Here is a 26,980-nt window from a genome sequence, read left to right on the forward strand (position 1 = left end):
CAGCTGTGTTGTGCAATTTGACAATGTACTTGACTCATTCTTTTTTTAAAAAATAATAACAGGGGGCAGCTAGGTGGCGCAGTGGGTAGAGCACCAGCCCTGAATTCAGGAGGACCCGAGTTCAAATCTGGTCTCAGACACTTAACACTTCCTAGCTGTGTGACCCTGGGCAAGTCACTTAACCCCAGCCTCCAAAAAAAATAAAAATAAAATAATAATAATAATAATAACAGCTTTTTATTTTCAAAATATATTCAAAATTAGTTTTCAACATTCACCTTTATAAACCTTGTATTTCAAATTTTTATTCCTTCCCCCTATCTTCCTCACCTGAATGATAAGTAATCTAGTATATATTAAACATGTATAATTCTTCTAAACATATTTTCACATTTATCATGCTGCACAAGAAAAATCAGAAGAGAAAAATTGAGAAAGAAAAAAAAAACCAGCAAAAAAGATGAAAATACTATGTTGTGATCCACACTCATGCCCCTTAATCCTCTCTGTGGATGCAGATGGCTCCATAATAGGATCATTGGAACTGGCCTGAATCACTATCGAAAAGATCCACACTCATCAGAATTGATCTTTGCGGAGTCTTGTTGTAGCCATGTACAGTGATCTCCTGGTTCTGCCCATTTCGTTCAGCATCAGTTGATGTAAGTCTCTCCAGGCCTTTCTGAAATCATCTTGCTGGTCATTTCTTACAGAACAATAATATTCCATAACATTCATATACCATAACTTATTCAGCCATTCTCCAGTTGATGGGCATCCATCCAGTTTCCAGTTACTTGCTTCTACAAAAAGGGCTGCCACAAACATTTTTGCACTTGTGGGTCCCTTTCCCTCCTTTAAGATCTCTTTGGGATAAAGGCCCTGTAGATCCACTGCAGGGTCAAAGGGTATGCATAGTTTGATAGCCATTTGAACCATTCTTCTGAATAGATAGATGACTTGTCCCAAACCCAGATCCTTTAAACCTTACCACATTATTCACTAGCTTCCAGAACATTTAGTGAGAAAAGCAATGTTTTTAATAAATGTTACTATGATTTCTAAACTAAAAGGAGAGGAAAGCTCTTAAATTATAAAGACCTATTGGAAGAAATTAAAACCACTTAGAAACAGGATAAAATATAAAACTCTGTTGTCCTTTTATTTGCAAGGAGAAATCTGCAGATATTTTCTGTGATCTCTCAGAAGATAAGCTATATCCCAATTCTTACATCAAATGACAAAACACAATCTTTTAGAGCATTAGACCCAAAAGAACAAGAATGTCACAGGCCTACCTCTGTTGGAACTCTGCCCAGAGAGAGAATGAGAATGTAATAATCATGATAAAATAATATTCACTGACATAATGCTTTAAAATTGCAAAACTTTTCTTGGTTGTTGTTCAGTCATTTCTAACTCTCTCTGACCCCATTTGGGGTTTTCTTGACAAAGGCACTGGAGTGGCTTGCCATTTCTTATTCCTACCCATTTTATAGATGAGGAAACTGAGACAGAAGATGAAATGATTTGCCCAAGATCACACAGCCAAGAAGTATCTGAGGGTGGATTTGAACTCATTCCAAGCCTGGTGTTATATCCACAGTGCCACCCAAATGTTTTTTAGTCTAGCCAGATAGGATAAATGTCTGGAAAATACTTAGTCAAATGGACTAAAAATTCTAGCAAGTATATTTAAACATCCCAGGCAGCCCATCTCCCATTCACTTGCTACTTCTTTGCCTCCTGGAAGTAAATAGAGACAGACAAAGAAGCATGACAGTGGAAAATAATGGTGAGAGTTTAGCTTCCCAATATTAAAAATAGACTCTTTGCCCCTTAGGATGATCATTGTCATGGAAAATAAGTATGTAGAGAAGGAAAGTGCCAGTGGCCTGGATACATTGTGTGATACACAGTGTTGGCCTTGGAGTCAACTAACAACAGAAAAAGAAAATGTTTTAGGATAAAAATCTCTAAGCTTAAAAAAGCTTTTGAATACAGTAACCTGTTTTTTAAAATCCCGTAGAACAACTCTCAGACTGGCTAAGATGACAGGAAAAGATAATGACGAACATTGGAGGGGATGTGGGAAAACTGGGACACTGATGCATTGTTGGTGGAGTTTTGAATTGATCCAACCATTCTGGAAAGAGATTTGGAACTATGCCTAAGGACTATTAAATTGTGCACACCCTTTGACCCAGCAGTGTTTCAACTGGGTGTATATCCCAAAGAGATCTTAAAGGAGGGAAAGGGACCCACATGTGCAGAAATGTTTGCAGCAGTCCTCTTCATAGTGGCAAAAAACTATAAACTGAGTGGATGCCCATAAATTGGAGAATGGCTGAATAAATTGTGGTATATGAATATTATGGAATATTATTGTTCTGTAAGAAATGACCAGCAGGATGATTTCAGAGAAGCCTGGAGACACTCACATGAACTGATGCAGAGTGAAGTGAGTAGAACCAGGAGATCCTTGTATACAGCAACAAGTAGATTATACGATGATCAATTCTGCTGGACATGGATCTTTCTGACAGTAATTCAGGCCAGTTCCAATGATCTTGTGATGAAGAGAGGCATCTACACCCAGAGAGAGCACGGTAGGAACTGAGTTTAGATCGCAACATAACATTCTCACTCTCTCTCTCTTTATTCTTTGCTTACATTTTACTTTCTTATTTTTTTTCCTTTTTGATTTGATTTTTCTTGTGCAGCATGATAGTTGCATGTTTGCCTATATTAGATTTTTCAGATATTTTTACTATGTTTAACATATATTGGATTTCTTGTCATCTGGGGAGGGGGGTGGAGGGAAAGGGGAAGAAATTGGAATATAAAGTATTATTGCAAGGGTCAGTGTTAAAAAATTATCCTTGCGTATGTTTTGAAAATAAAAAGCTTCAATAAAAAATATTCATTTAAAAAGTAAAAATCCAATAGAATCTTGTAGCACAGCAGTAAAAAGCCCCCATATTTTCCTAGATCCCTGTAATAGCTTATCAGAGCAGAAAACTTTGGCCTGCCCATTATTTGGGGTCCCCTTCCCAAGCAGTTTATAACAGTAGTCTTCATTATTATTTTCTTGAGAGTCATATTCAGATTTTGGGAATAGGCAGAAGGTTGAAATTTATAAAATTTTGTATTGACTTAAAAATAAACTATTATTTCTTAGGTAGTTTTAAAGTAAAAGATGATGCCACCTTTCTATATTTTTTCATTTTGTTCTTTTTTCTCTCACTTACCTTCTATCATTGACCTAGACTCTTTTGATCAAAAGCAAGTAACTTCTAAGAATGATGGGAAAACCACAGTAAGGAGTTGGAGTAACCGACAAGCCTGTGAAGTCTTTAAATACACTTGGGCCATTGATGGAGGTGTTACCACATTTGACATGTCAAGAGAAAGCTTTGCCTCTGATATCGTGGGACTTGCTGTGTTTTGTGAAAAGTGAATCCACTTCTTTTTATAGAGAATAACTATGGGAAGTGGACATGACTCTTAGGCTGTGCTAGCAACAGATCCTTAGGCATACGAGTTTCTTCCAAAATATGATAAGCTGTAAAGTTCTTTTATGTGGAATTTTTCTTAGCCAGTAATTGGCTCATGTCCATCAATCAGGAATCATTTATTAAGTGCCTACTATTTGCCAGATACTATAAAAAGAAGTAAAAGGCAGTCCCTGTCCTCAAAAGGCTAACCGTCTGTTGTCACTTTGAAGAAGGTCACACTGAAAGGTTCGATGTTCTCTACTGTAGTTTCCTATTCTTATCCGGCTTAACTCTTCTTTAGATCATTGGGATCCATCATTCATTGCTTTAAACTAATTGCAAGCTTGCAAGAGACAGTGATCATGAATTTTATACATCCCGTGTAGCATTTGTCAGAGTTGTTGGATTTAATAAGGAATGGAAAATTAACTAGAGAGCTTATAAAATGGGCCCTTCAATTGTCATCCCCATCTGTTATGCTTTTGCATTTTTTTTTCACCCTGATAACTTCCCAAGTCTTAGTCCTTTTTCTAGAAAATGTAATTCAAGGATTTGAAGATTGAAGTGCTGAGCTGAGCAGTATGGGTGTTAAGAAATAGTTTTTCATTGGCCTGTCTGTTTAACTCTGTGCTGTTTGTCCTGGATAGACTGATCTGAATCACTGGTAACCATCTTTCAAAGAAATTTGTTTTCCCAAACAACGTTTTGCTTGCTCAGGCCTCTAACTCCTTGTTATTACTGTTAGAATTTTATGGGCTTATATTGTACAGTAAATTCTTTCAACTCTTGTACTTGCTTATTTGGTTAGCTGGTTAATTGGATGGCAACGTATTTGTAATTTACTGTGCTTTTTCTATAACATAATTTAACACCTTGTTTTGCAGAGCTGTCAGGAAACAGAAGCAAAAAAAAAGTAACAAGATGAAAATGGAGACCACTAAAGGACAATCTATGAATCATGCAATTGTTACAAGGAAAAAGAAAAAGAAGAAAAGAGGACATCAATATCCTTGCTCCTAAATGTCCAGTGACCTGAAAATAAGACTTACAGCTTAACCTTTGGAGCCATTTTCGGAGAGTGCTATACTGGACTTACATTCTGTTACTTTCAGAGATGTGCACCTTCAGAAAGTTAATGTTGTCAGGCAGGATGCTTTCTCTGGTGGAGGTGCTCTTATCCTTTTTGGGGTCAGGGCCCCCTTTTGGGGAGCTCCTCAAGTCTGAATCCATTTTCAGAATGATGCTTTTAAATGCATAAAAGAGTCCATAAGTTACTAAAGAAACTGTGATAACATAGTTATCAATTTTTTTTATTTTTAAGTTCACAGACTTCTGGTTAAGAATGCTTCATCTGGTACATAAGAGCCATGTTGAACCTGTTTGGAACCCAGATTCTTTCTTTGAATGGCTTGTTCTCTTGATCACTTTACTTCTAAAACTCTTAGTACTTGAAGCCCATTTACTCTATATATTCTAAATAAGGATGAATATTAAAGCTTATAATGTTTTGTCTACAATGACCATTAAAATTAATAAGATTTTGAAATAGTGATGTCTTTTTTCCCCCACAAATTTTAACCCAGAGCATTGAACAACAATAACAATGCACTTAAACCTTCCTTGAAAAGTACAGTGAGCATATATCATTGTTTTAGATGATATCTAATATGACTAAGTATTTTGAAAGAGCTCTAAAAATGTAAAGATTGAAAAGCTACCTTATTAATATATCTTTTTTTTTTCCCCCTGAGGCTGGGGTTAAGTGACTTGCCCAGGGTCACACAGCAGGAAGTGTTAAGTGTTAAGAGACCACATTTGAACTCGGGTTCTCCTGAATCCAGGGCTGGTGCTCTCTCCACTGCGCCACCTAGCTGCCCCTATTAATATATCATTTTTAAAGCAAGAATGTTTAGATGTTTGCTGATATTAGTATTGAAACACTTCTATTTCCTTTTCAAACTTAATGGTTCTACCAGCTATCTCTATCCAAAAGTAAGGGTTTTTTTACATTTCCTCTTTATTTTATATTCTCATGAAAATTCTGTGAGCTTACTTTGTTGGCTATGTTTTTTGTTTGTTTTTGCCAGACAAGTTTTTTACTATTCACAGATAGTGAAATTCTTCTCCATATCTCTATAAAGGATCTATTTATTCCATTGGACATCTAACTATAATTCACTTAAAATTTTTTGGCTTTTGGTATAGACTACCTATTTCTCACTTTCATTCATGACTAGCCCACTTGCTTTGTGGATTATACATGTCCATGATATACTATCTCTTACTTGAGTTGGGAGAGGCTTGAGGTAAAGGACAAATAGGAGACCAATGCAATACTCCAGGCAAGAGATGATAATGTCCTTAATTGACTTTGTTAAGAGACATAGGGGTTAGAGACCACAAATTCTGTTGAGGTCAAAAAGCAAGATTGGGCAAGTGCTTGAATGTGTAGGGTGAGGGATTATTCATCAGTATCCCCCAGTTAGAATGTGAACTTCTTGAAGGCAGTTATTTTCATTTCTGTCTTTGTATCCCAAATTCCTTTACAGTGTCCGACATATAATGCAGGTGTGTATTAAGGGCTTTTTGAGAATGAATGGATGAATTAAAACTATTAAGTGCCTACTAGGTGCCAAACACTGCGACAATCCTAGAGACTGATAAAGGAAAAGGTGAGAGCTTCCTAGTAATGGAGGAAGTAACACTTATAATAGACTTCAGCTGCAGGGTGGATGGAATGCCCTGGAACTCAGGTGATGTCCCTGGGACAGCAAGAAGGCCAGAATCACTGGGTCAAAGAGAAGGTGAAGGGGAGTAAGGTGTAAAAAGATTGGGAAGGTTGGGGACGGTGCCAAAGGGCATTTAATAGTGGCAGATCAGTATGTCAGATGAAGGTGGCCAGGAGCAAGAGGGGCATGGCGTCAGGTGGATAGCAAGGCCCAGGGTGCTTTAGAATACTGTGTCAGGGCAAGGATTTGAAGGGGTTTCACATGAAATAGGAACTAGACTTCTGCCTGGTCCTAAAGGAAAATTAGAGGCAATCCGCAGAAGCTGCAGAGAAGCAGATTTCAGCTTAGAAAAAGGAAAGACATTCCAACAATTAGAGCTGTCCAAGTTTGAAATGGACTGCCTTAGACAGCACTGCCTTCCTCCCAAGGGTGTGTTGGTAAATGCTTGAAAACTAACTGGTGCTCAAAAAAAAAAAAAAAAATTATAACACATTATTAGTTTAATCTGTATTATTACCACTTTCTCCACTTCTTAAATCTAAACAACCAACAAACTAATAAATCTGGCCCTGATTTGTAGCACTTGCTGATTTTCTGGGGTGCAAATGCTCAAGCACATTTGGGCTGCCCATGCTTTGGGCAAGTTGGAGAGGGGATTCTTCCAGGGATGTTTACTACTAGAGAGCTGGGGAGATTCCTCATAACTTAAAATTCTATGAATCTGTGAAAATCACTCGATTTGAAAATTTAAGCCTAACAACTTTAAATTTGAAATGGAAAGGTAATTCTCAGCAAGTGCTTGAGAGTAAGACAATTGTTCTCAAACTCTGCTCATGGTGCAGCATTCTTGGTAGTAAGGAATCATGGCACATTGAGCAGTTAAGTTGGTAACATTATGAGAGAATAAGAAGATTGGAGTGTCTGCAGTTTCCCTTCAATGATAACAGCTGTTTGTGTTGAGGTCTTTGTGAGTTCAAGGTCTGATGTGGTTTGAGGTTAGTGGAATAAGCAAATTTTATTTGTTGTGTGAAAATTATTCTTACCGTGTGATGTATGCTGGGTAAGTAAAATTCATATTAAAATTATATATTTTTCAAAATGACAAAATCCACAACTTCACAGCACCCCCAACGTAGCTCGTTTGAGGCATACCCTTTGACAATCACTCCTATGAAGGAAAATCAACTTTATTTTTAAATGAGAGGCTTTTAACTGGTAAATCAGAAACAGTTCGGGTCAAATCATGTAAGCTTCATCCACAAGAGCTGCTGCAGAGAGCAGAAGATAAGTTAGTCTTACTGTTTGAACCCCTTCAATTTAGGATAATCGTGGTCTAATGCAGCAGCTATGTAAACCAAGAAGATCACATCTCAACATTTTGAAAGGTAAATTCAGTCCATTCATCTGGTTAGTGCCAGGGATTCTTAAAACACCTTTGTTGATTGAGTCCATTACCCCATAGCTCCATTTCTACATTTGCAAATTGCCTAGCAATTTACGGAAGGCTTTTACTTTTTCCTTTGGAAAGGGAGTAAGAAGGAGAAAAAAGAGGGTTATGCAGGCATCTTTTTAAGTAAAATGTGCAAAAGAGAATAAAAGGAGGAATGGAAAGACTCATAAATAGGAAGATTGTGAAAGTTATATGTTGAATTAATATATAGGCTAGAGATCTGCAGTTTTATTTAGTAAGCAAGCCTGTGGGCCAGGCCCTGTGCTAACCACTGGGGCTACTGTCCAAAAAGATGCAAAACAGTCTCTGCCCTTAAGGAACTCACATTTTGAAGGGGGAGACAACAAATGCTTATGAACAAGCTACGTGCAGGAAAAATAGGAAATAATTTAAAAGGGAAGACGCTAGAATTCAGAGGTATTAGAAGGTTTCCTGCAGCAGGGGTTTTAGTTAGAGCTTCAAGGAAGTCAAGGAAGACATTAATATAGGAAAAGTGTGACTGGGGAATGGTTTTGAAGGGCTTCAAAAGCCAGAAGATTTCATATTTGATCCTGAAGGCTGCAGGGAGCCCCTGGAGTTATTGAGTAGGGGTGACAAATCACTGTGGCAGCTGAATGGAGGATGGATTGAATTGAGAGCCAGTTGAGGCAAGCAGATCCAACAGTGATATTTCAGTAGTCCAAATGGTGGGGGTGTGGGGGAGAGAAGGAAGCATTTATGAGAGATGTTGCTGAATATAAATGCAGCCTTAACGATTGGGTTTGGAGAGTGAGAGTGTGAGTTAGAGCCTGAGCAACTGAGAGGATGAGATTACTTGTCCTTGACAGTAATAGCAAAGTGGGAAGACAAATAGGGTTCACTTGTTGGATTTAAGACCAGGTGGAGATGTAAAATTGGACATCAGCAGAGAGGTGGATTTGAGAATCATCAAGATAGAGCTGATAATTAAATCAGCCAGAGAAGAGTAGAGAGCTAAGGATGCAGCCCTTTGGGACCCTCAGGGTAAGCAGGGAGGAGGAGCTTTGTATATGAAAGTGCCTTTGGGATTGAAGTTCAGAATTCACAGACTCTTTAGAAATAATTTTTTTTTTTCCTTTTTCTGAGGCTGGGGTAAGTGACTTGCCCAGGATCACACAGCTAGGAAGTGTGAAGTGTCTGAAACCAGATTTGAACTCAGGTCCTCCTGAATTCAGGGCTGGTGCTCTATCCACTGCGCCCCCTAGTTGCCCCTCTTTAGAAATAATTCTAACTTGGTTTTTAAGGATCCTGAAGCTCTTTCAGATTGCATTTTACAGATGAGGAAACTGAGGCAGTTACCTGACTTGCCCAGGTTCACACAACTAGTATCAGTGAACTCAAGAAAATGAATCTTCTGGACTCCAGGCTCAGCACCCTGTCTACTGTACCACACCTTCCTGCCCCTATCTGATTAGGCAGACAGACAGCTAAAATAGATCTGCCAAGGTTTTTACCAATGTCATTGTAAGAGCCTGAGTCCATTCTCCTGTTATGGGAGAAATATCTCCTCAGAGTTCATGAGATAAGTTACTGCTGCTGAAATAAATCTACCATAACGCAGAAATTATAAAGATAAAAATCTTGTTTTATTATGTTTAAGCCCAGGACCCTGGGTTAAAAATAACCCTGAACAAAGATTAGTACTCTAACAAGGCTTTGTATAGATAAACTTACATCAGAGAGACAGAGAAATAATTTTTACATAATGCAATCTCATATATCCTCTTAAACCATAAAAGTTGATATATATGTATATGTGTGTGAGGGTGTGTGTATGTATATGTATAATTATATACATATATACACCCACACCCACACACATAATCCCATGCTTTGTGCAGTGTTATAAAATTTAAATGTAGTTAAGCAGAATTACATTCTCATCCATCCCCTAAGGAAGCAAACCTAGTTAAACAGACTCTATAGGTAAGTCAAGTCAGGTTACAAATTGAGCCACATTTAGAGGATTCACAATGGACTGAGTGAGTGGGGGAGATTTACAGGCCTGCAGTCAGTGTTAAGTGAATTCTCCCTCCAATAAGCTAAGCCTTACCTCCCTTTTGGGATGCTTCTCTGAGGAGTGTTTCAGGCTTGAAGTAAAATTTCACATTTTATGGGACAGATTTCAGTCTGCTCAATAATCTAACTAGAAGAAAACGTCCTGATACCTCATCCCATCCCCCAAAGAATTAATAAAAAAATGTTTTTTAATATTCTAAAATTTTCATAACATGCACAGATATACTTAGCCAGTTTAATCATTTGACTACCAAAATAAATACTAAGAATAAAACTTGACATGAAAGAGGTAATGTTTATTCACTATTCTTCTCATCACTGACAGGACCTATTTTAAATTCTCAGACATTTTCCCCTCCATGTCAGTCCTCCAGCATTGTCATGTAAATAGTCCCAGAAGCCTCACAACTTCTTGATTCTTTAATTTGGGGGAAGCAGATCGATTCTTTCTTTCTGCTTCCCTCCTACAAGAAAACCTCCCCACCTTGGCAATTCTTCCCTAAATTGTTTAATATTGTTTATCATCTCAAACTAGTAAATTAAGCTTCTGTTTTCCCTTTTGGAAAGAATTCAAGTTTCCTTTGCAGGAACAGGGAGAGGAGACTAGAAATGTCTGTTCCTCTCTTCAAGACCCCTATGGGACATAAGCTCTCACTGCACTGGTTCCTATTTTTCCTTAATTAAATTTATTATTAATGTACTTAATCCAATTAAACCTTTTGGTAAAGTTCATATTACTTCTTTTCTTTTTCTTTTTTTCCCTGAGGCTGGGGTTAAGTGACTTGCCCAGGGTCACACAGCTAAGAAGTCTTAAGTGTCTGAGACTAGATTTGAACTCAGGTCCTCCTGACTTCAGGGCTGGTGCTCTCTCCACTGCGCCCCCTAGCGGCCCCATATTACTTCAATAGAAAGAATATTTTCTTGACTCTGGGATTCTTAAATTGAAGTCTTTGCTAGACCTACCCTGCAAAAAAATTCATGGATAGATTTCGGGGAGTCCTTGAAATTGGATGGGGAAAATGACATCTTTATTTCAAAATATTTGGTTTCCTTTGCATTTTGTTTTTGTGCATTTAAAAACCTTATTCTATTACAGTTCTACAAGCAATGATGAGCAGGCTGTTTCAGGAAAGACTTCCATGAATGGAGGCTAGGTAAAGTGAGCAGGACCAGGAGATCACTGTACGCACAAGAAGAAGATTATGGGATGGTCAGCTGTGGCAGAGGAGGCTCTCTTCTACAAAGAAGGCGGTGCTCTGGTGATGGAGAGGGCCCTCCGCAGCCAGACAGGACCGACAGCACTGAACGTGGATCACGTGGCTTGTCGCTTTTTGTTGCTGTTCTCTGGCGTGCTTTTTCTTTCTCATTTTCCCCCTTTGATCCGATTTTTCTTGCACGATATAACTGTGGAAATATGCATAGGACAATCGCGCATGTCTAATATATATTGGATTACTCCTCTAGGGGAGGGGGTGGAGAGAAGGAAAGGAAGCTGGAGCCCAAGGTTTTACAAGGGTCAGTGTTGAAAACTGGTCACGCTTTGAAAGTTTAAGCTTTAAAAGTGAAGGAAGATGTTGATTTCCAATCTGTCCTTTTCAGTGCACGCGGAAGGAGGGCCTGGCCTGGCTGCCTCGCTGGGACAAGGCAGTTATTAAACGATAAAAACTCCCCCAAGCTCCGCCCTCTTCAGTAGGCATGCAGGGGCCGCCGGGTGGGAGGGGGCAAAGAATAAACCCGCAGGGATGCCATTTTCTGAAGCAGGGGCTCTTCACCTGGAGCTCATGAGCTTTTAAAAAGAGATTTCACTAACTATTGCAATACAACTGGTTTCCTTGGGAAATAGACGTTATTTTATGCACAATACACGGGTTGCCACCATTAGAATGTTTGCAAGAATGAGCTCTGGCCACCAGGGGCGCTGTTTGTCTGCAGTTTGACTATAAGCTCCGCGAGGGTAAGGACCAAAGCGCCTCTAAAGCGAGCTCTGCACGGGCTGGAGACGCGACCGCCGTGGCGTCAGCGCAGCGCGCGCGCGCGTAACGTGAGTGAGCGGCCGCGCGCCCGGCGCTCCGGCAGGAAATCCCGCCCCGGAAGTGCCTCTGCCCGCCGGCAGATCCTCGTTATGCGGCTGTGCGGGAGGCAGGGGGCGGGGCCCGGAGGCGGCTGACGGGGAGAAGAGGGACCCCCTGTTTGAGGAGAGGGGCTTTGTCCCCGCGGGACCCCTCCCCAAGATGCCGGCCTTCCGACAGGTGGGAGAGAAGCAGCTGCCTCAGGAGATCATTTTCATGGCCTGGTCTCCCAAGAGGGACCTCATTGCCTTGGCCAACAAAGTGGGGGAGGTAAGTGAAGGCAGGACCCCTGGCCTAGCTGGGCCTCAGTTTCCCCTGCAGTTCTCCCCGTTAGGCCCCTCCCCAAAGCCGAGGCCCTCCACTTTGTCGTGGATGACGCTTATAAGAATTCTTTCATATGGAAGGAGGCACCTTAAATAAAAGAAAATTAATTCAAAGTAAATAAAATTAAATCAAAAAACAGGTCCGGAAATGGAAGAAAGATTTGCCCTCCCCAGCCTCAAGTTGGTGCGATTTTGGTTTCCCTTACAAGTTAAAATGTTTCCAAAAGTGATACGAACGTATGTGTGCACGGGTGCGTGTACGTGTCCATGCTCGTGTGACATGCATCTGTGTGTGTATGTTGCATGTTACACGTTTATCCCCTTTCAGCCCTTTCTGATATCCGCATGAAAAGACAAAGAAAGGCCAAAAGAATCCCTTTAGCATCCACGGCACGAGGCTTAAAGAGATAGATGAAGAAGCCGCGGCGCCACAGGCCCCTGTGAGGGGCTTCAGACCTGCTGAGGATGAGCAGCACTAAAAACTGCCTCGCTGGGTGAAGCGATTTACCCGACGCCCGGTCCTCCGTGCGGTTGTCTGGAAGTTCTGGGTGCAAAGGATGCTGGGGCTTTGGTGGCGAGGATGATGCTGGAGCAGGGAAGAGAGTTAGGGGTTTTCCCGCGGAGCCTGTAGAGAGGGACGCGGGGGAGGGCATTCGGAAATTAGAGAGAGGGTGAAACTATGTGACAACTGAATGCGCCGTTTTGTGGCTGCAGAGAATGTCGCACTGGATTCGTGGTCAAAAAAACTGGGTGCGGGCCTCTTAGGAACACTTCCTAACCATGTGATCTTGGCCTGGTCTCTCCTGGCGGTGTCCCAGCCAGAGAACGTTCTTTGTTTTCCATTCTGGCTCACGGTCTCTGTCACTGCTAGTGCCAACTTGTACTCCTCCCGTACCGATACGGATGGTCTCCATTGAAATGTGAGCTCTTTGAGGACCGTTCTGTGGGAGCTCAGCGTGTGGATACTTAGTAAATGCTCCTTAACGGATGCGTAACTCACGAGGTTACAAGTACGTGAAGGTGGGTGGTGGGACATGAGTCTGGAAAGGCAGGAACTACATGACGGAGAATCTTACGCCTTTTTTTTTTTTTTTTTTTGGATCTTTAATTTCTTCATTGTAAGGAATTTGAGGAAATTTCCTCCACCAGTACTGACGGACGTCTTGGAGGTGCTGATAGGTTAATTGACTTCCTGCTTATGTATCTTTTTGACTCGGGACACTGGAGAGTTTTCGTTAGGGTGATGGACACAGTGACAGGAGAACACTTCAATATTTATATCATCTTCATGTCCTTGAGCACAGAGATAATTTTATGCTTTACATTCGAACCTCTAGCACCTAGCATAGTGTCTAACACATCATAGGTACTTAGTAAATATTGATTAATTTTCAAGAGACATTTCAAACTCAGCCCGGCCAAACTCATCATTTCTCTAAAACCCTCTTTTCTTCCTAATTTTTAATTTCTGTCAAAGGCATCCCCACTCTTTGAGTCTCCCAGGCTTGGAACCTTGACCTTGTGCCAACATGTCTTCTACCACATCGTACAGTACTTCCCCTCCTCCCTTCGGGACCGAGCCAAACTGAATCTCTCTCTGTTCTTTAGACTCCACGTCCCTCCCCCATGCCTGTCCGCTGTGGCCATGACTGTGAGGCACTTCAGTCATCTCCGCCTCGCAGAATCCCTCCCACTTCAAAATGCAGCTTAAGTAGTGCTTTAACATGAAGCTTTTTAAAATCCGCTCAATTACTAACGCCATCCCTTTATAACAGGTGCTTACTAAATGCTTGTTGATTGACTGTTACTTGTTAGGGTCCTATTCTATGCCCTATTTCTTAAATGGTCAACTTTAGGAGGCTAACATTAAATTATAAAACTTCTCTTGCATTGAACCCTACTTAGAAGGAACCTTTTATTGTCCAGCTTGGGAGAAGTTCACAGAAGAGCAGGCTCTGATTTTCTGAGGCAGAAGTTACTTACCTTGACTCGAACTCTAAAAATCTATTTTGAGAACCACATTTCAATGTAATTTATTTTCTTTGCAATCTTATTATTTTATTCATTTAAAAACATTCTGAGAAGTTTTATAGGTTTCATCAGGCTGCCAAATAGGCCCTTGATCCAAACTTGATTAAGAATGGCTATTATAGTGTTGCTATACTCTAGAATGAGTATAGTATTGTCAGGTTTTTCCAAAATGTTTCCCTGTCATAAAATAATTTGGACTGCTATTATTTCTACAAAAGCTCTTATCCCAAGTGCTGCCAGAATTAAGATTTATTGGAACAGGTGTTTGAGGAAAACAGTGTTCTCTGTCTACCTCAAACTAGGCCATCTGCTGCCAGCCTCCTTTTATAACTACTGAAATTGTCTTTTTTATTTTGCGGGGTGTTTTTTAATTTTTAAAAAATTCTCGATGCCCTAATATTTCTTCAAGAAATCTCATTTTGTTAATCCATTACTAGCAGAGCCATCTTAGGCTGCTTTTATATTGAAGTATATGTAATTATTCTGCATACTAAAAATGCTTTTAAAAAAACTTTATAGTTTCAGTTCTTCTAGATGTGGTGTTTGTCATGGACTGAGAAGCGGAATACTTATATTCCTTTCCACATCCAACACTAATATTGAAACATACTTAACATTTATGATATTAATTGTTGATCTGTCAGCATAAAAAGGTAAAATAATTTACTGGATACACAATTAAGTAGATTTTCTCATTTCTTCAGTTTTTAAAGATATATTTTTACAATTCCTTCAGATACTACTGTCCTTGAACAACTGTAGGTTCCTTCCATAGCTAGTAGATGACTTAGAAAATAGGAATTTTAATCTTTATAATTGTCTTGCTTTAAGACTCAGCTGGAGTTCCACTGTGTGCAGTGATCTTTCCTAGTTGCCTCTTGACGTAACTGATTTTTCTTTGAGATGTAACTGGTTTCTCTTTCTGTTCTGTATATGTTTTGCATGTATTAGTAAGTTACTCTTCCTTTAAAATATGAATTTCTTGAAGGCAGAAAGAATTTTTTTTTTTCATATTCCTAACACTATTCAAAGTACCTGGTAGATAGTAAGCATTAAGGCTTAGTGACTGACTGGATTTATTGTCTTTATATTTTAAAAAAATTTTTTTTAATCTGTTCCTTAGGTTTTACTTCATCGACTAGCAAACTTTCAGCGAGTATGGAGTTTGCCACCAAATGAAAATACTGGAAAAGAAGTGACGTCTTTGGCTTGGAGACCAGATGGGAAAAGTAATGATAAGTTTGTTTTGTTTTGTTTTGTTTTGTTTTAATTAAAGCTTTTTATTTTCAAAACATATGCATGGATAATTTTTCAACTTTGACCCTTGCAAAGCACTTGTGTTCCAAATTTCCTCCTCTTTCCTCCCATCCCCTCCCCTAGGTAGCAAGTAATCTAATATATGTTAAACATGTTAAAATATATATATTAAATCCAGTAGAGGAGTACATATTTATACAATTATCTTGCTGCAAAAGAAAAATCAGATCAAAAAGAAAAAAAAGGAAAGTCAAATGCAAGCAAACAACAGCAAAAAGAGTGAAAATGTATGTTGTGATTCACACTCAGCTCCCACAGTTCTCTCTCTGGGTGTAGATGGCTCTCTTCATCACAAGATCATTGGAACTGGTCTGCATCATCTCATCGTTGGAAAGAGTCACATTCATGAGAATTGATTGTCGTATAATCTTGTTGCCATGTACAATGATCTCCTAGTTCTGCTCATTTCATTTAGCATTAGTAGTGATAAGTATTGTTGCGGAAATTTTCATTATCAGAAAAGGGAGTTTGGTAGAAACCTTGTTTCAAGATGGAATTTTATGTCCATATTATGTGCTAAGTTTTTAAAAATTCCTGACTTTTTAGAAAGCTGTTTCATAAAAATCCAAGAGAAACTTAACAAATTTTTTCTGTAAAGACATGCTTAAATTAAATATAATTTAACATATAGATATGGGTGGGTTGTTTTTTTTTTTTAACCTTTTCCAAAAAGGAAGTGAAAAACACTTGTCCTTACAGATTCTAGTATTTAGTTTGTTTGCTTGACATTCCCTAGCCTCCTTTCTCCGTTCTTTTGGACTGTATAGCATCTGGCCCAGTTAGGTATATCCAGCTCACTTTGTTTCCTTCCATTTCTTTCCTCCATAAACATTTCATATTGTTTTCTGGAGGTAGTTCTGAGTTTTAACTGTCACTAGAATACTTGCTTTGGCTGGTTCTGCCAAATTAGAAAAACTTTATGTCCCTAAAGATAATTTGTCTCCTGCTGGAGAACCCAAAGAAGATTGTTGGCTGCAATATAGCTGTTAGGAATGAAGTATTTGTCCATGGTAATTCTGTGAAAAGCTTGATAGCGTCCTCCAAACCAAGGCAAACTGTGCTTTCATATTTGGTGGCTTCATTTTGAAAGTGGGAGGGAGGGAAGGCCTTGGAAACTGTAAAATAAGTTTGTGATTAAAAAGTGAGAAAAGTCCAAGGCTTTGTAGATTTCTTGGAGACCTCATGCCTATAAATCCTAATTTTCTTCAAAAAGAGTTAGAAGATACTGGGAATGTCAACCACTAAGCAAAATAAGAGAAATTAGCTATCTATTAAAAGAGTTTCTCATGTGGGCTTCTTTTCTGAGTTAGCTGCCTTTGTATAGTTGGGTCTTGGATTATGTAGCATAAAAGTCCAAATACCAAGAGAAAAGATGAAAATGTGAAGGAGACATTGTATGTATTTATAGCAGCTCCAACTTAACCTATTTGAATAAGCCATTGACTTTGAAAAGTGGGAAATGGACTAAGATAAAGTTGCCACCATTTCTTAGAAAAGTTTAACTGTTCTAAAATAATTGCCACATTGCAGAGGCCAAAAGAGCATTGAAATTAACAAGTTAGTCCTGAAGTCCGGAGGACCCAAGTTCAAATCTAGTCTCAGACACTTAACACTTCCTACCTGTGTGACCCTGGGCAAATCACTTTACCCTAATTGCCTCAGAAAAAAAAGGAAAAAAAAAAAAAGGAAATAAATTAACAACACTTGATCTCATTGCTTAGAAAGAGATGTGATGGACAAGGGCAACCATAGTTTAGAATGTAACTTCATTTTTAGAAAACTATATGGGAAAATGAAAGATTACAAGTGGTATTGGATCAAAAAATAATGAAAAGCAGTGAAAGAGAAAAGGCCTTTGAAAAAGTTAATGATCAACGAAGCCAAATTATGAGATCATATAGATTCATTATTCTCTGACGCTTTAATCCAATGATATCGGCCTCCTTTTTTCATGAGCAAGACACTTTTATTTTTGTTCTGGGTCTTTTCTATGGCAATCACCCATATCTAGAAGACAGACAGACAGACAGACACACAAACACACACTATATACACACTCGTTCTCACTCTCTCACTCTTCCCTTATCAATCACCTTTTTTTTTTTTTTTTTAACTGAGGTAATTGGGCTAGTGCTCTATCTACTATGCCACCTAGCTGCCCCCACCAATCGCCTTTCTTAAGTCCCAACTAAAACTCTTTCATTTGTGGGATGCCTTTCATAACCCCTCTGAATTCTAGTAGCATCTCTATGTTAATTTATCTCTTATTTATGTTATATATGATCTGATTTTTGTTGTTCTCTCCCATTATATTGTGAGTTCTTTGAAGGTAGGGACATTTTCTGACTTTTGGTATCCCCAGTGCTTAGCACAGTACCTGGCTGTAGTAGGTGCTTAATAAATATTTATTGACTGGTCAAAAATTCAAATGGAAGAGATACTTTTTTTTTTCCCTTTTTAAAAAATTTTAAATTATTTTTTATAATAGCTTTTTATTTTTCAAAATACATGCAAAGATAGTTTTCACCAATCATCCCTGCAAAACTTGGGGTTCTAAATTTTTCTCCTTCCCTCCTCTAGATAGTACATTTTCCAGTATAGGTTAAATATGTGTAATTTCTTCTGAATATATTTCCACATTTATCATGCTACATAAGAAAAGTTAGATCAAAAAGGAAAAATAATAAGGGAAAAAAAATAAGCAAGAAACAGCAACAACAAAGGTGAAAGTACTATGCTTTGATCCACATTCAGTCTCCACAGTCTGTTTCTGGATGCAGATGACTCTCTATCACAAGTCTATTGGAATTGACCTGAATCACCCCATTGTTGAAAAGAGCCAAGTCCATCAGAGTTGATCATCTCATAATTTTGTTGTTGCTGTGAACAATGTTCTCTTGGTTCTACTCACTTCAGTAGCCTCAATTCACGTGTCTCCAGGCATTTCTGCAATCATACTTCTGATTGTTTCTTAGAACAATAGTATTCCATTACATTCAAGATACTTCTTTTTTGATTCCTTTTGATCCTAATCTATAGTTGATTATTCTGTTATATTGTACTGAATATTTTGAAATCTGAGCAATACTTCAGGGCTTCAACAGCGAGATCCTTGACTACTCCTAGGAAATTACCTTAAAAAGCCATATTGGGAAGGGAACAAAAAAGCAAATGAAGGATTATTTGGAAAATTATGATGAGGTTGGCTGAGCAGCCCCTGGGGTTTAGTCCATAAGTACATGTATCTTGAAAAGACAATTCAGATAAACTATAGACTGGGACAAAATTGAATAGGATGGAAGTGAACTGAATAGTATTTGGGAAATTGTGTAGGGCTTCAGATAGTTTGCTCCATGTTCCTAAAGCAAATCTTCCACTTTTCTCCAGTGATGTTCAGTGTCTACAAATCCCAGAATACAGTAGGCTTGTAAGAAGCAAAACTGAGGGTACCAAAGAACAAAAAGGAAAGATATAATATAAACACCTGTTTACTGTAATCTTTTACCAGCAGCGATTTACATGGGAGAAGTTCTGTGAAGAATATCATCGAGGATATTTGTGACCATAGAAGGTTCTTTTGTCATATAGTGACAACTAATAATGACATGATCTAAAGGTTTTCATAAAATACACAAATATTAAAAGATCTAGAAATATGTTGGAGAAACCCTCTGGAGGATTTATATAGGATATTAATGAGGATCACTATAGGATAAGAAGGTATGAGTAAATGACATAGTATCTATGCTGATAAAAACAGATACATTGAAACACCAAAGAATGTCTCTAATTTTTATGGTTAATGAAAATCATCACTAACTTCATTTAATGTTTTAGTGGTTTGGGTACAAATAATATGAAGAATTTTGTTCAGTTACATTTTATTATACAGTATGCTTCTCTTGGGAAAGAACCATAGTGAAATTAACATGTACTCTTAAATCAAAAAGTTTTATTAATCAGTAAATGAGTATTTTAAACATCTTCTGTATCAGGCATTGTACTAAATGCTAGGGAAGCAAAGGATTAAGAAAGATCATACAGTAAGTGTTGGTTAAATAATGAGTAATAAGTTATCATTAAAAAATTAAATATGAGTTTGTCAAATAAAGGCTATTAAGAGTTATTTCAAGTAGTTTGTTTTTGGGAAGGGTAAGCAGGAATTTATAAGAACATTGTACAGAGTTGTACTTTAGTACAACTGGATGATATTACCTGAGTCCACATTTGAAATTCAATGAAATAACTTGAAGTATTAATATTTTTTACTGACCCATTCAGAGATTCTACAGTGTAAAATTTATTTGTTGTCAAAGACAAACGTGCTTCTGGTTTCTGTGTTCTCATTTGGTAAAAACAACAATAGGATAGAAAAAGTATTGAAAAGTATAGAGATCAAGTAATTTCTTCTAGGCTTCTTTGTAGTTTCTACTATATCTTGGTAATAAAAAAATGGCTGTGTAGCAATATATTGTGTTTGTGGTTTTTTTTTAAACATGTATAGGACCACTTTTAAAGTAATAAAAATCCTTTATGGACTATTTTGGAATATTTGAAATGGACAAAATTAAACAGTAGCAAATTGAAAACATTAATTATTCAAGATTCTTGAGCCAAAATTCATTTTACTATTAATGCTGTCAATAGAGTTCCATTTTCATATGCTTAATCACCTGGTATTTGATTTTTTCTTATAGTTTTGGCCTTTGGCCTTGCTGACACCAAGAAAGTTATTTTGTGTGATGTTGAGAAGCCTGAAAGCTTGCACTCTTTTTCTGTGGATACGCCTGTTACCTACATGCATTGGATGGAAGTTACTGAAGAAAGCAGGTAGATCAAGAAATTTTAAAATCTGCATTAATGTAAACTCAAAATACCTATCAGAGGTAACTTTCAATATAATTTAGGAATACCTCTGGCAGCATCATATTTCTCCCCACTTTACCAATATTAGTTTTTTGGGTTTTTTTTTAATATAATACTCTCCTAAATTCCTTTCTTTTATTAAACAAGTGTCTTTTTTTCCCCCTCAATAGTATTTTACTTTTCCAAATACATATAAAGACAGTTTTCAACATTCATTTTTTTCTTTATTATTATAGCTTTTTATTGACAAAACATATGCATGGATAATTTTTCAACATTAACCCTTGCAAAAACTTCTGTTCCAACTTTTCCCCTTCTTCCCTCCACCCCCTCCCCTAGATGGCAGGCAGTCCCATAGATGTTAAACATATTAAAATATATTAAACATTCATTTTTGTGAGACTTTGAATTTTTCTCCCTCTCTTAGTTACCTCCCCACTCACCAAGACAGCAACCAATCTGATATAGGTTAAATATGTGCAGTTCTTTGAAACATATTTCCATATTTGTCATGTTGTGCAAATCAGACCAAATCAGACCAAAAGTGGGGGAAAAAAAAAAATAAAACAAAAAACAAAAAACAAAAAACAAAAAAAACTATGAGAAAGAAACAATGGGGAAATACTATGTTTTGATCCAATTCAGTCTCCATGGTTCTCTCTTTGGATGTGATTGCCATTTTCCATCTCAAGTCCATTGAATTACCTTGAATCACCTCATTGTTGAAAAGAGCCAAATCCATCCCAGTTGATCATCACATAATCTTCTTGTTGCTGTGTACAATGTTCCCTTGGTTTTGCTGACTTAACACAATATCAGTTCATGTAAGTCTTTCCAGACTTTTCTGAAATCAGCCTGCTCATCATTTTATACATAACAATAGTATTCTATTCCATTCATATACCATAACATATTCATCCATTTCCAAATTGAGAGGCATCCATTCAATTTCTAGTTCCTTAGGCAACAGTATTTTAGGACTCTGTATATGTATGTGTGTATTTCTACTTATACATATGTGCAAAATCTGACCATCTCTATTTCATGAAAGATATTAAAATTATTTTTAAAAATTCAGTAAAGGCTATTCTTGACAAGTTATTCTTGTTAAGTCATTCCTAAATAATTAGGAGTTTATAGTTATTCCATGGTTTTTAGGAATTTAAGAAAAATTACTTCAGTAGTGATGATTTATGTACAAATTTATGAATAGTATGCTGAGGATCCAAGGTTTTCAGGACTATTTTTGTGTTAAATGTGGACCTGCTTAGTCAAGACTTTAAAATGGCAATTTGGGTGTAAATCACAGAACTGACCATAAAGTAGCATAATTATAGCAGTGTTCTTCAAAGCAAATCTTGATACTTAAAGCGGTGACATGAATTCTTGGATGAGTGTTTCAAGTTCCTGAACTATATTCCTTTGTAGCAATTTTGTGACCCTAGATAAATCACTTATTTCTTTTTTTTAATTTATAAAATGCATACATTTGTCCTTTGCATGACTAAAGCTGTCTGTGAATAAGAAAAACTTAATATATTTTTTGTTATTAGTAAAGTGTCCCTTCTTCTGGAAGTGCTGTATGTTTGTTGTAAAACTTGTTGCCTAACCTTACTTATTTTTCCTAAATCTTTGTGTTACATTAATTTTGTCCAAATCAATTTTAAAGTAATTTTTTTGTCATAATGTAAATAGTAGCTATAGCTGTTTAGAGCTTGGATAAAATTTCATTTTTACCGTATAGCATTTATTTTGAACTAAGTATTTAAAAAATTACATGCTTCTCAATGGGAAAAAACATGAATATTTTATTCTTAATTTATAATGAATATAATAGCAAAATTTTTATTTTAAATTTAACCTGACTCCTGTTTAGTTTGTGTATTTCTCTTTGAAAGATTAAAATACTTTCAAATTGTAAAAGAAAGTCATATCTTTAGTGTTTTAGATCATTCTTTTTTTTCTCTAGTGTTTTAACATCTTTTTATAATGCTGAGGATGAGTCAAATCTTCTTCTGCCTAAACTACCTGCCTTGCCAAAAAAGTGAGTATCAAAGTTGGAAAGCTTTTTTAACTAGTTGTTTTTTTTTTAATTCATTTGAAATTTGTTATTATTAACTATGTTATGAAAATATCTTTAGTTATTTCATTTAAAATATTAATTTTCTTAATTTGTATTCTTATTCAGCTATAGCACCACTGCCAAAATTTTTAGGTAAGAAAGATTCTGTGGTATTTTTTTCAAGTAAGAGAATTATTGTTTAGTAATAAATCTGAGTTGTAATAATTATTTTTCATATTTTAGTGAAGAAAAATCAGATGAAATTATGAAGCTCTTGGGTGATGTCAGGTAAGTTTTCTTGGAAGAATATGTAGTGGCAAATATGTATTTTGTTTTAAATAAAGTTTTTATTTTCAAAATATATGCATAGATAGTTTACAGCATTCACCTTTGTAAAACCTTGTGTTCCAAAATTTTTTTTCCCTCCCTTCCCCTTACCACCTCCCCCAGACAGCAAGTAATTCAGTATCAAATATGTCTTATCTTTAAAATCACTTAATTTGAGGAGGAAGTTTTAAATAGATAATTTTATGTGTTTGTATTAATTACCTTTTTTTGGTATAATTTCTTTGCTCACATTAAACATTCTTTTACTATCTGTCATTTAACTTGATGTTATTCCATGGCCTTTCATTTTGTCAGTTTTAAAAATCAGTTTTAAAAGACTTATAGCATCCCTTTCCTGTTTTCTTCAAAAGAAGAAATTTTAATGCAGTAAAGACATCTTAAAATGAAATTTTATCTTTGAATCCAAGGGCATGCATTGCATTTTTAAATCTTTAGGCCCCAACAAATATACTTACTGGTGAGGTGGAGATATATGGTACATAAAGAGAAGGCCTAGGGACATGGTATGGACAAATCAGTAAACCTTTTCTTTATTTATTTATTTTCCTCTACAAGGATAGAAAGGAAAACTTTCATCTTAAGTATAACTTTTTACAGCTTGATAGGACATCATAAAATTTAACTTCTTTAGTCAGCCTTTATAAGCTTCTGTTTTTTTATCTTTAAAAACCAGGGATAATAATAGTTAACCTTGTGGGCTTGTTGTGAGAATCCAAAGCCCTAATGTGTGTAGAGTGCTTTGTAAATCTTAGACTAGAAATGGCAGGTGTCATCTTAGTAGAGCTATGATGATACTGGCCACAGATAAGAAGCAGCACTGTATTGGGACTTTAATGATAATTTTTACTCTTATTATCTGCCAACAACCTGTTATCTTCCAGGTAGCAGGCTTTGCTCATTTGCACAGTTGAATTTTTATACTGCTTTGGAAAAGATTAGGCATGTTTAGCTGAATTTGACCAACAAATCAGTAGACTTGTTTTGCTTTATCAATTTCCACTGCAGGAGAACCTTAATATGTAGATTATATAGGAAAAGTCATTTAGAGCTGAGTTTTAGAACTTGATTATTTCTATTGTTGATTAGTCCTCAGCTTGTTGCCTTACTTTTAATTAGGCTTAATGCTCTTGTCCTTGGAGGAAACTCTGAGTTCATTGAGATCTATGCTTATGGAATGTACAAAATTGCCACTGTTACAGGGGTGAGTTTTCCTTTTATATTTTCCCTATAATTTCTTTTTAAATATAGCAGCTAATTGGTTTGTGAGAGAAGATTCAAACATTAACTATTCTAATTTTCAGCGATTGAAATAACTATTTCTTAAATGCTGAATGTGTATTTTTTCTGAAAAGAATGAATATTTTCTTATAATCTTAGGAATTAATTAAATTTGGAAGTTAGAGATTTCAGCTATAATTCATACAAAGTGTAAAAGTAAGAGACATAATACTCATAACAAGCAGGAACTATTAGTTGCTAATGGAATTGAAGACAACTAACAAAAATGATTGATATGCTTGTAGTTGCTTTATAACCTCACTTCTTGTTTATTATCTTTTTGCCGGCCTGTGGAGAATAAAAGTTAGAATTGGTGGCTAAAATACAGCTAAGCTAAATTAGTCACAGCTAGTTTTCTTTCTCTCCCCAGCACCAGAGCTAAATGCTTAGTGCTGAACTTGTTCCCTCCTCAATTCTGCCTTCCCTCTCAGAGGGAGAAGAATTTCTGCTGCTGAACTCTTTAGTTGTGGAAACTGACTTTGTTGGGTAACCCAAGGGAAGAAGGGAGAAAAGAAACAGTGAGATCACTTCCCTGAATGAAGGCCCTAACTGTACAAGTTAGTTTGACACTTCAGTGCCCGTGGCAGAAGGCAGGCAATATCCTGATCCATGGAGATTTCTGTTGCATGAGCTGTCAGGTTTTCTAGGTTTTACATAGGTTTTTGCCTCACATATTATACACAACGGCAAAGTTGTGCATTAATATTAAAAACGTTATTTGAGTGAAATGAACAGATAAAATTTATGACTGGAATCTTTTACCTTCTCAGGTTTCTGGTTCGTGTCTCGGCTTATGCTTATCAAGTGACTTGAAATCATTATCAGTTATTACAGAGACAGGAGATTCTACCAGTGTTATGTCAGAAATTTCATATTTTCAGGTGAGTAAAACTGAGCTTCAGAGCAATGTGAAATACAGTCTATTTCTTGTAGACATGTTTTTCTTATCTAGTGAGTTCAGTGGCTGAGAACCATTTTGATGATGTATTGCTTAATAATATTAAAGACTGAGAGTTAGAGAGCTCTTTAAGACCTGCAAAGTTCTTCACATATATTCCCATTTCTGAGCTTTACATGACTGAGATAAGTACAATGGTATTATAATCTCCATTGAGATAGCTTGAGCCTCAGAGAGAAATTACTTGCCCATAGTCACGTAGTAAATAGAATTTGTTCATACGTATTCTGTCTGAGACAGAATCAGAATCCAAATCCAGAACTCTTTCCTTGACAATAAAACTCACTCATATCCAACATCCCATAAATACATAATATGGCCTTTATAATTCCAGCTTTTTTTGTAGATAAAATAGTTTTATGAGCATTGTGATTTCAGCAGAGAAAGCATTCATCAGAATTGATTCTTTGTGATAGTGGACGGCCTGTAGAAGCAGTAACATTGTTGATTTGGTTATGGTGAATTCCACGTAAAGCAAATAATCTTATACTTGGAGTCTTTACTGTGGTGACTGTGAGATAGAAAAACTTAAAAACAGTCAGAGAACAACAAAAACCTGATGATTGTTTATTTGCACTGTAGATATGGCTGAGGGAAATGGCAGAGACCTGGTGTTACTCAGTTGCCTGCTACAGGCCAGGCTCTGTGCTTAGTGCCTTACAAATATCACATTTGATGGGATGGGAGAACTGAGCTTTGTCCAATTGCCTGGTTCATATTTCAGGAACCCCACCATTAAGTAGAAATTTCCTTTCTGTCTCCCTGCCTCAAATAGGGAAACCACTTGATCAGACACCCACCCAAACTCCTAAGCTACCAGCAAAAACAGGACCCATGGAGGGGCACAGCTGCCTTACAGCTCCCTTCTCTCTTCCATCCAGCATATTATCAGTCTGTGGGGGGTGAAGCAGTGGGCTCAAGCTGGGGAGGACAGATGTGCCAGATGAAGATGATCCTTTCAGGGAGCTTACAAGTAGAAAGTATTATGATATATTTTAAACAATACATACAGTGTGCATCAGGGAAGTGCATCGTGTTAGTGGGGCCAAAGATGGGTGTATATCCTGAGATTTCTCTCTGTATTTGTAAAAAGGATTTGTCTGGGAATCTGCAATCCTGTTCAGGTAAGGATTCCCAAGAATCTTCTGAAATAGCTGGCTGCAACTATTTCAACTTTTCACAGAACAGTTGTGGCCCAGAGGGCTTGCCTGCTGCTCCAGAAGCGGGATTCGAAAAGCTGAAGCTATGCATTTGGGAGCCAACAAGTGTTTGCTCCTCAAATGTTCTTTTTGGATTGTGGTCCAATCTTTGCACTTTACATTTCTCTATGTCAGAAAGGATTTCATGTGATGAGTATGTGGGTGTGTATAAGCTAGCAGGGACCTGCTCTTCATAGTGTTTTTAATGCTGAGGCTGCTTGGGGAGCGTAGGAGAGAGAGCAGCAGCCCCGGGAACTGGAGGATCTGAGTTCCAATTTGCCCTCAGACACTTGGCAATAAGTAGTTGGGTGGCTCTAAGCCCGATTACCTCTCTCTTCCCCCAAAAGCTGTGATACCAGCTTTTTTGGTGATCAAATTGTACATTAAATGGTCTATATTTCTTGCTGTATTCTATCTCCCTGGACACATCACTCTCTCTTTTTTAAAATTTCTTCTGTTACTATGTTTGCTTTCTTTTTTTTTTTTTTAATAACTTTTTATTTTCAAGATAGTTTTTAGCATTCACCCTTACAAAACCTTGTGTTCCACATTTTTTCTCCCTTCTTTCCCCCTCCCCTACACAGCAAGTAATCTAGTATATGTTAAATATGTGCAATTCTTCTATACATATGTCCACAATTAGCATGCTGCACAAGAACAATCAAATCAAAAAGGAAAAAAATGAGAAAGGAAACAAAATGCAAGCAAACCACAACAAAAAAGGTGAAAATCCTGTGTTGTGATCCACATTCAGTTCCCACAGTACTCTTTCTGGGGCATATGGCTCTCCATCACAACACCATTGGAACTGGCCTG

At 37.2% G+C, this 26,980-nt stretch overlaps 2 protein-coding genes across 7 annotated transcripts in view; both read left to right on the plus strand.

Moving 5' to 3' along the window:
* ZCCHC4 (zinc finger CCHC-type containing 4) overlaps window positions 1–5,043 on the plus strand; it is a 50,330-nt gene extending 45,287 nt beyond the window's left edge. For all 3 annotated transcript variants that reach the window (XR_012483599.1, XM_074276197.1, XM_074276199.1), the window contains exon 13: window positions 4,382–5,043. Coding sequence is in view for 2 of the 3 variants with exons in the window: in XM_074276197.1 (XP_074132298.1) it covers window positions 4,382–4,517 (136 nt within the window). In the remaining variant the exon portion in view is untranslated. The remainder of the gene's footprint in view (window positions 1–4,381) is intronic.
* A 6,677-nt stretch (window positions 5,044–11,720) lies between these two features.
* The window catches only part of ANAPC4 (anaphase promoting complex subunit 4), a 38,479-nt gene continuing 23,219 nt past the window's right edge, over window positions 11,721–26,980 (plus strand). For 2 of the 4 annotated variants that reach the window (XM_074273099.1, XM_074273097.1), the window contains exons 1-8: window positions 11,721–12,052; window positions 15,260–15,365; window positions 20,151–20,283; window positions 22,289–22,363; window positions 22,508–22,534; window positions 22,625–22,669; window positions 23,846–23,930; window positions 24,778–24,888. In XM_074273099.1, the coding sequence (XP_074129200.1) occupies window positions 11,945–12,052; window positions 15,260–15,365; window positions 20,151–20,283; window positions 22,289–22,363; window positions 22,508–22,534; window positions 22,625–22,669; window positions 23,846–23,930; window positions 24,778–24,888 (690 nt within the window). In that variant the 5' untranslated portion in view covers window positions 11,721–11,944. Of the gene's footprint in view, window positions 12,053–15,259; window positions 15,366–20,150; window positions 20,284–22,288; window positions 22,364–22,507; window positions 22,535–22,597; window positions 22,670–23,845; window positions 23,931–24,777; window positions 24,889–26,980 lie in introns of all 4 variants that reach the window. The other 2 variants (XM_074273100.1, XM_074273098.1) reach the window with 1 other exon arrangement.

This window comes from Sminthopsis crassicaudata, chromosome 6 (genome assembly GCF_048593235.1).
Source record: "Sminthopsis crassicaudata isolate SCR6 chromosome 6, ASM4859323v1, whole genome shotgun sequence".
Lineage (NCBI taxonomy): Eukaryota > Metazoa > Chordata > Mammalia > Dasyuromorphia > Dasyuridae > Sminthopsis > Sminthopsis crassicaudata.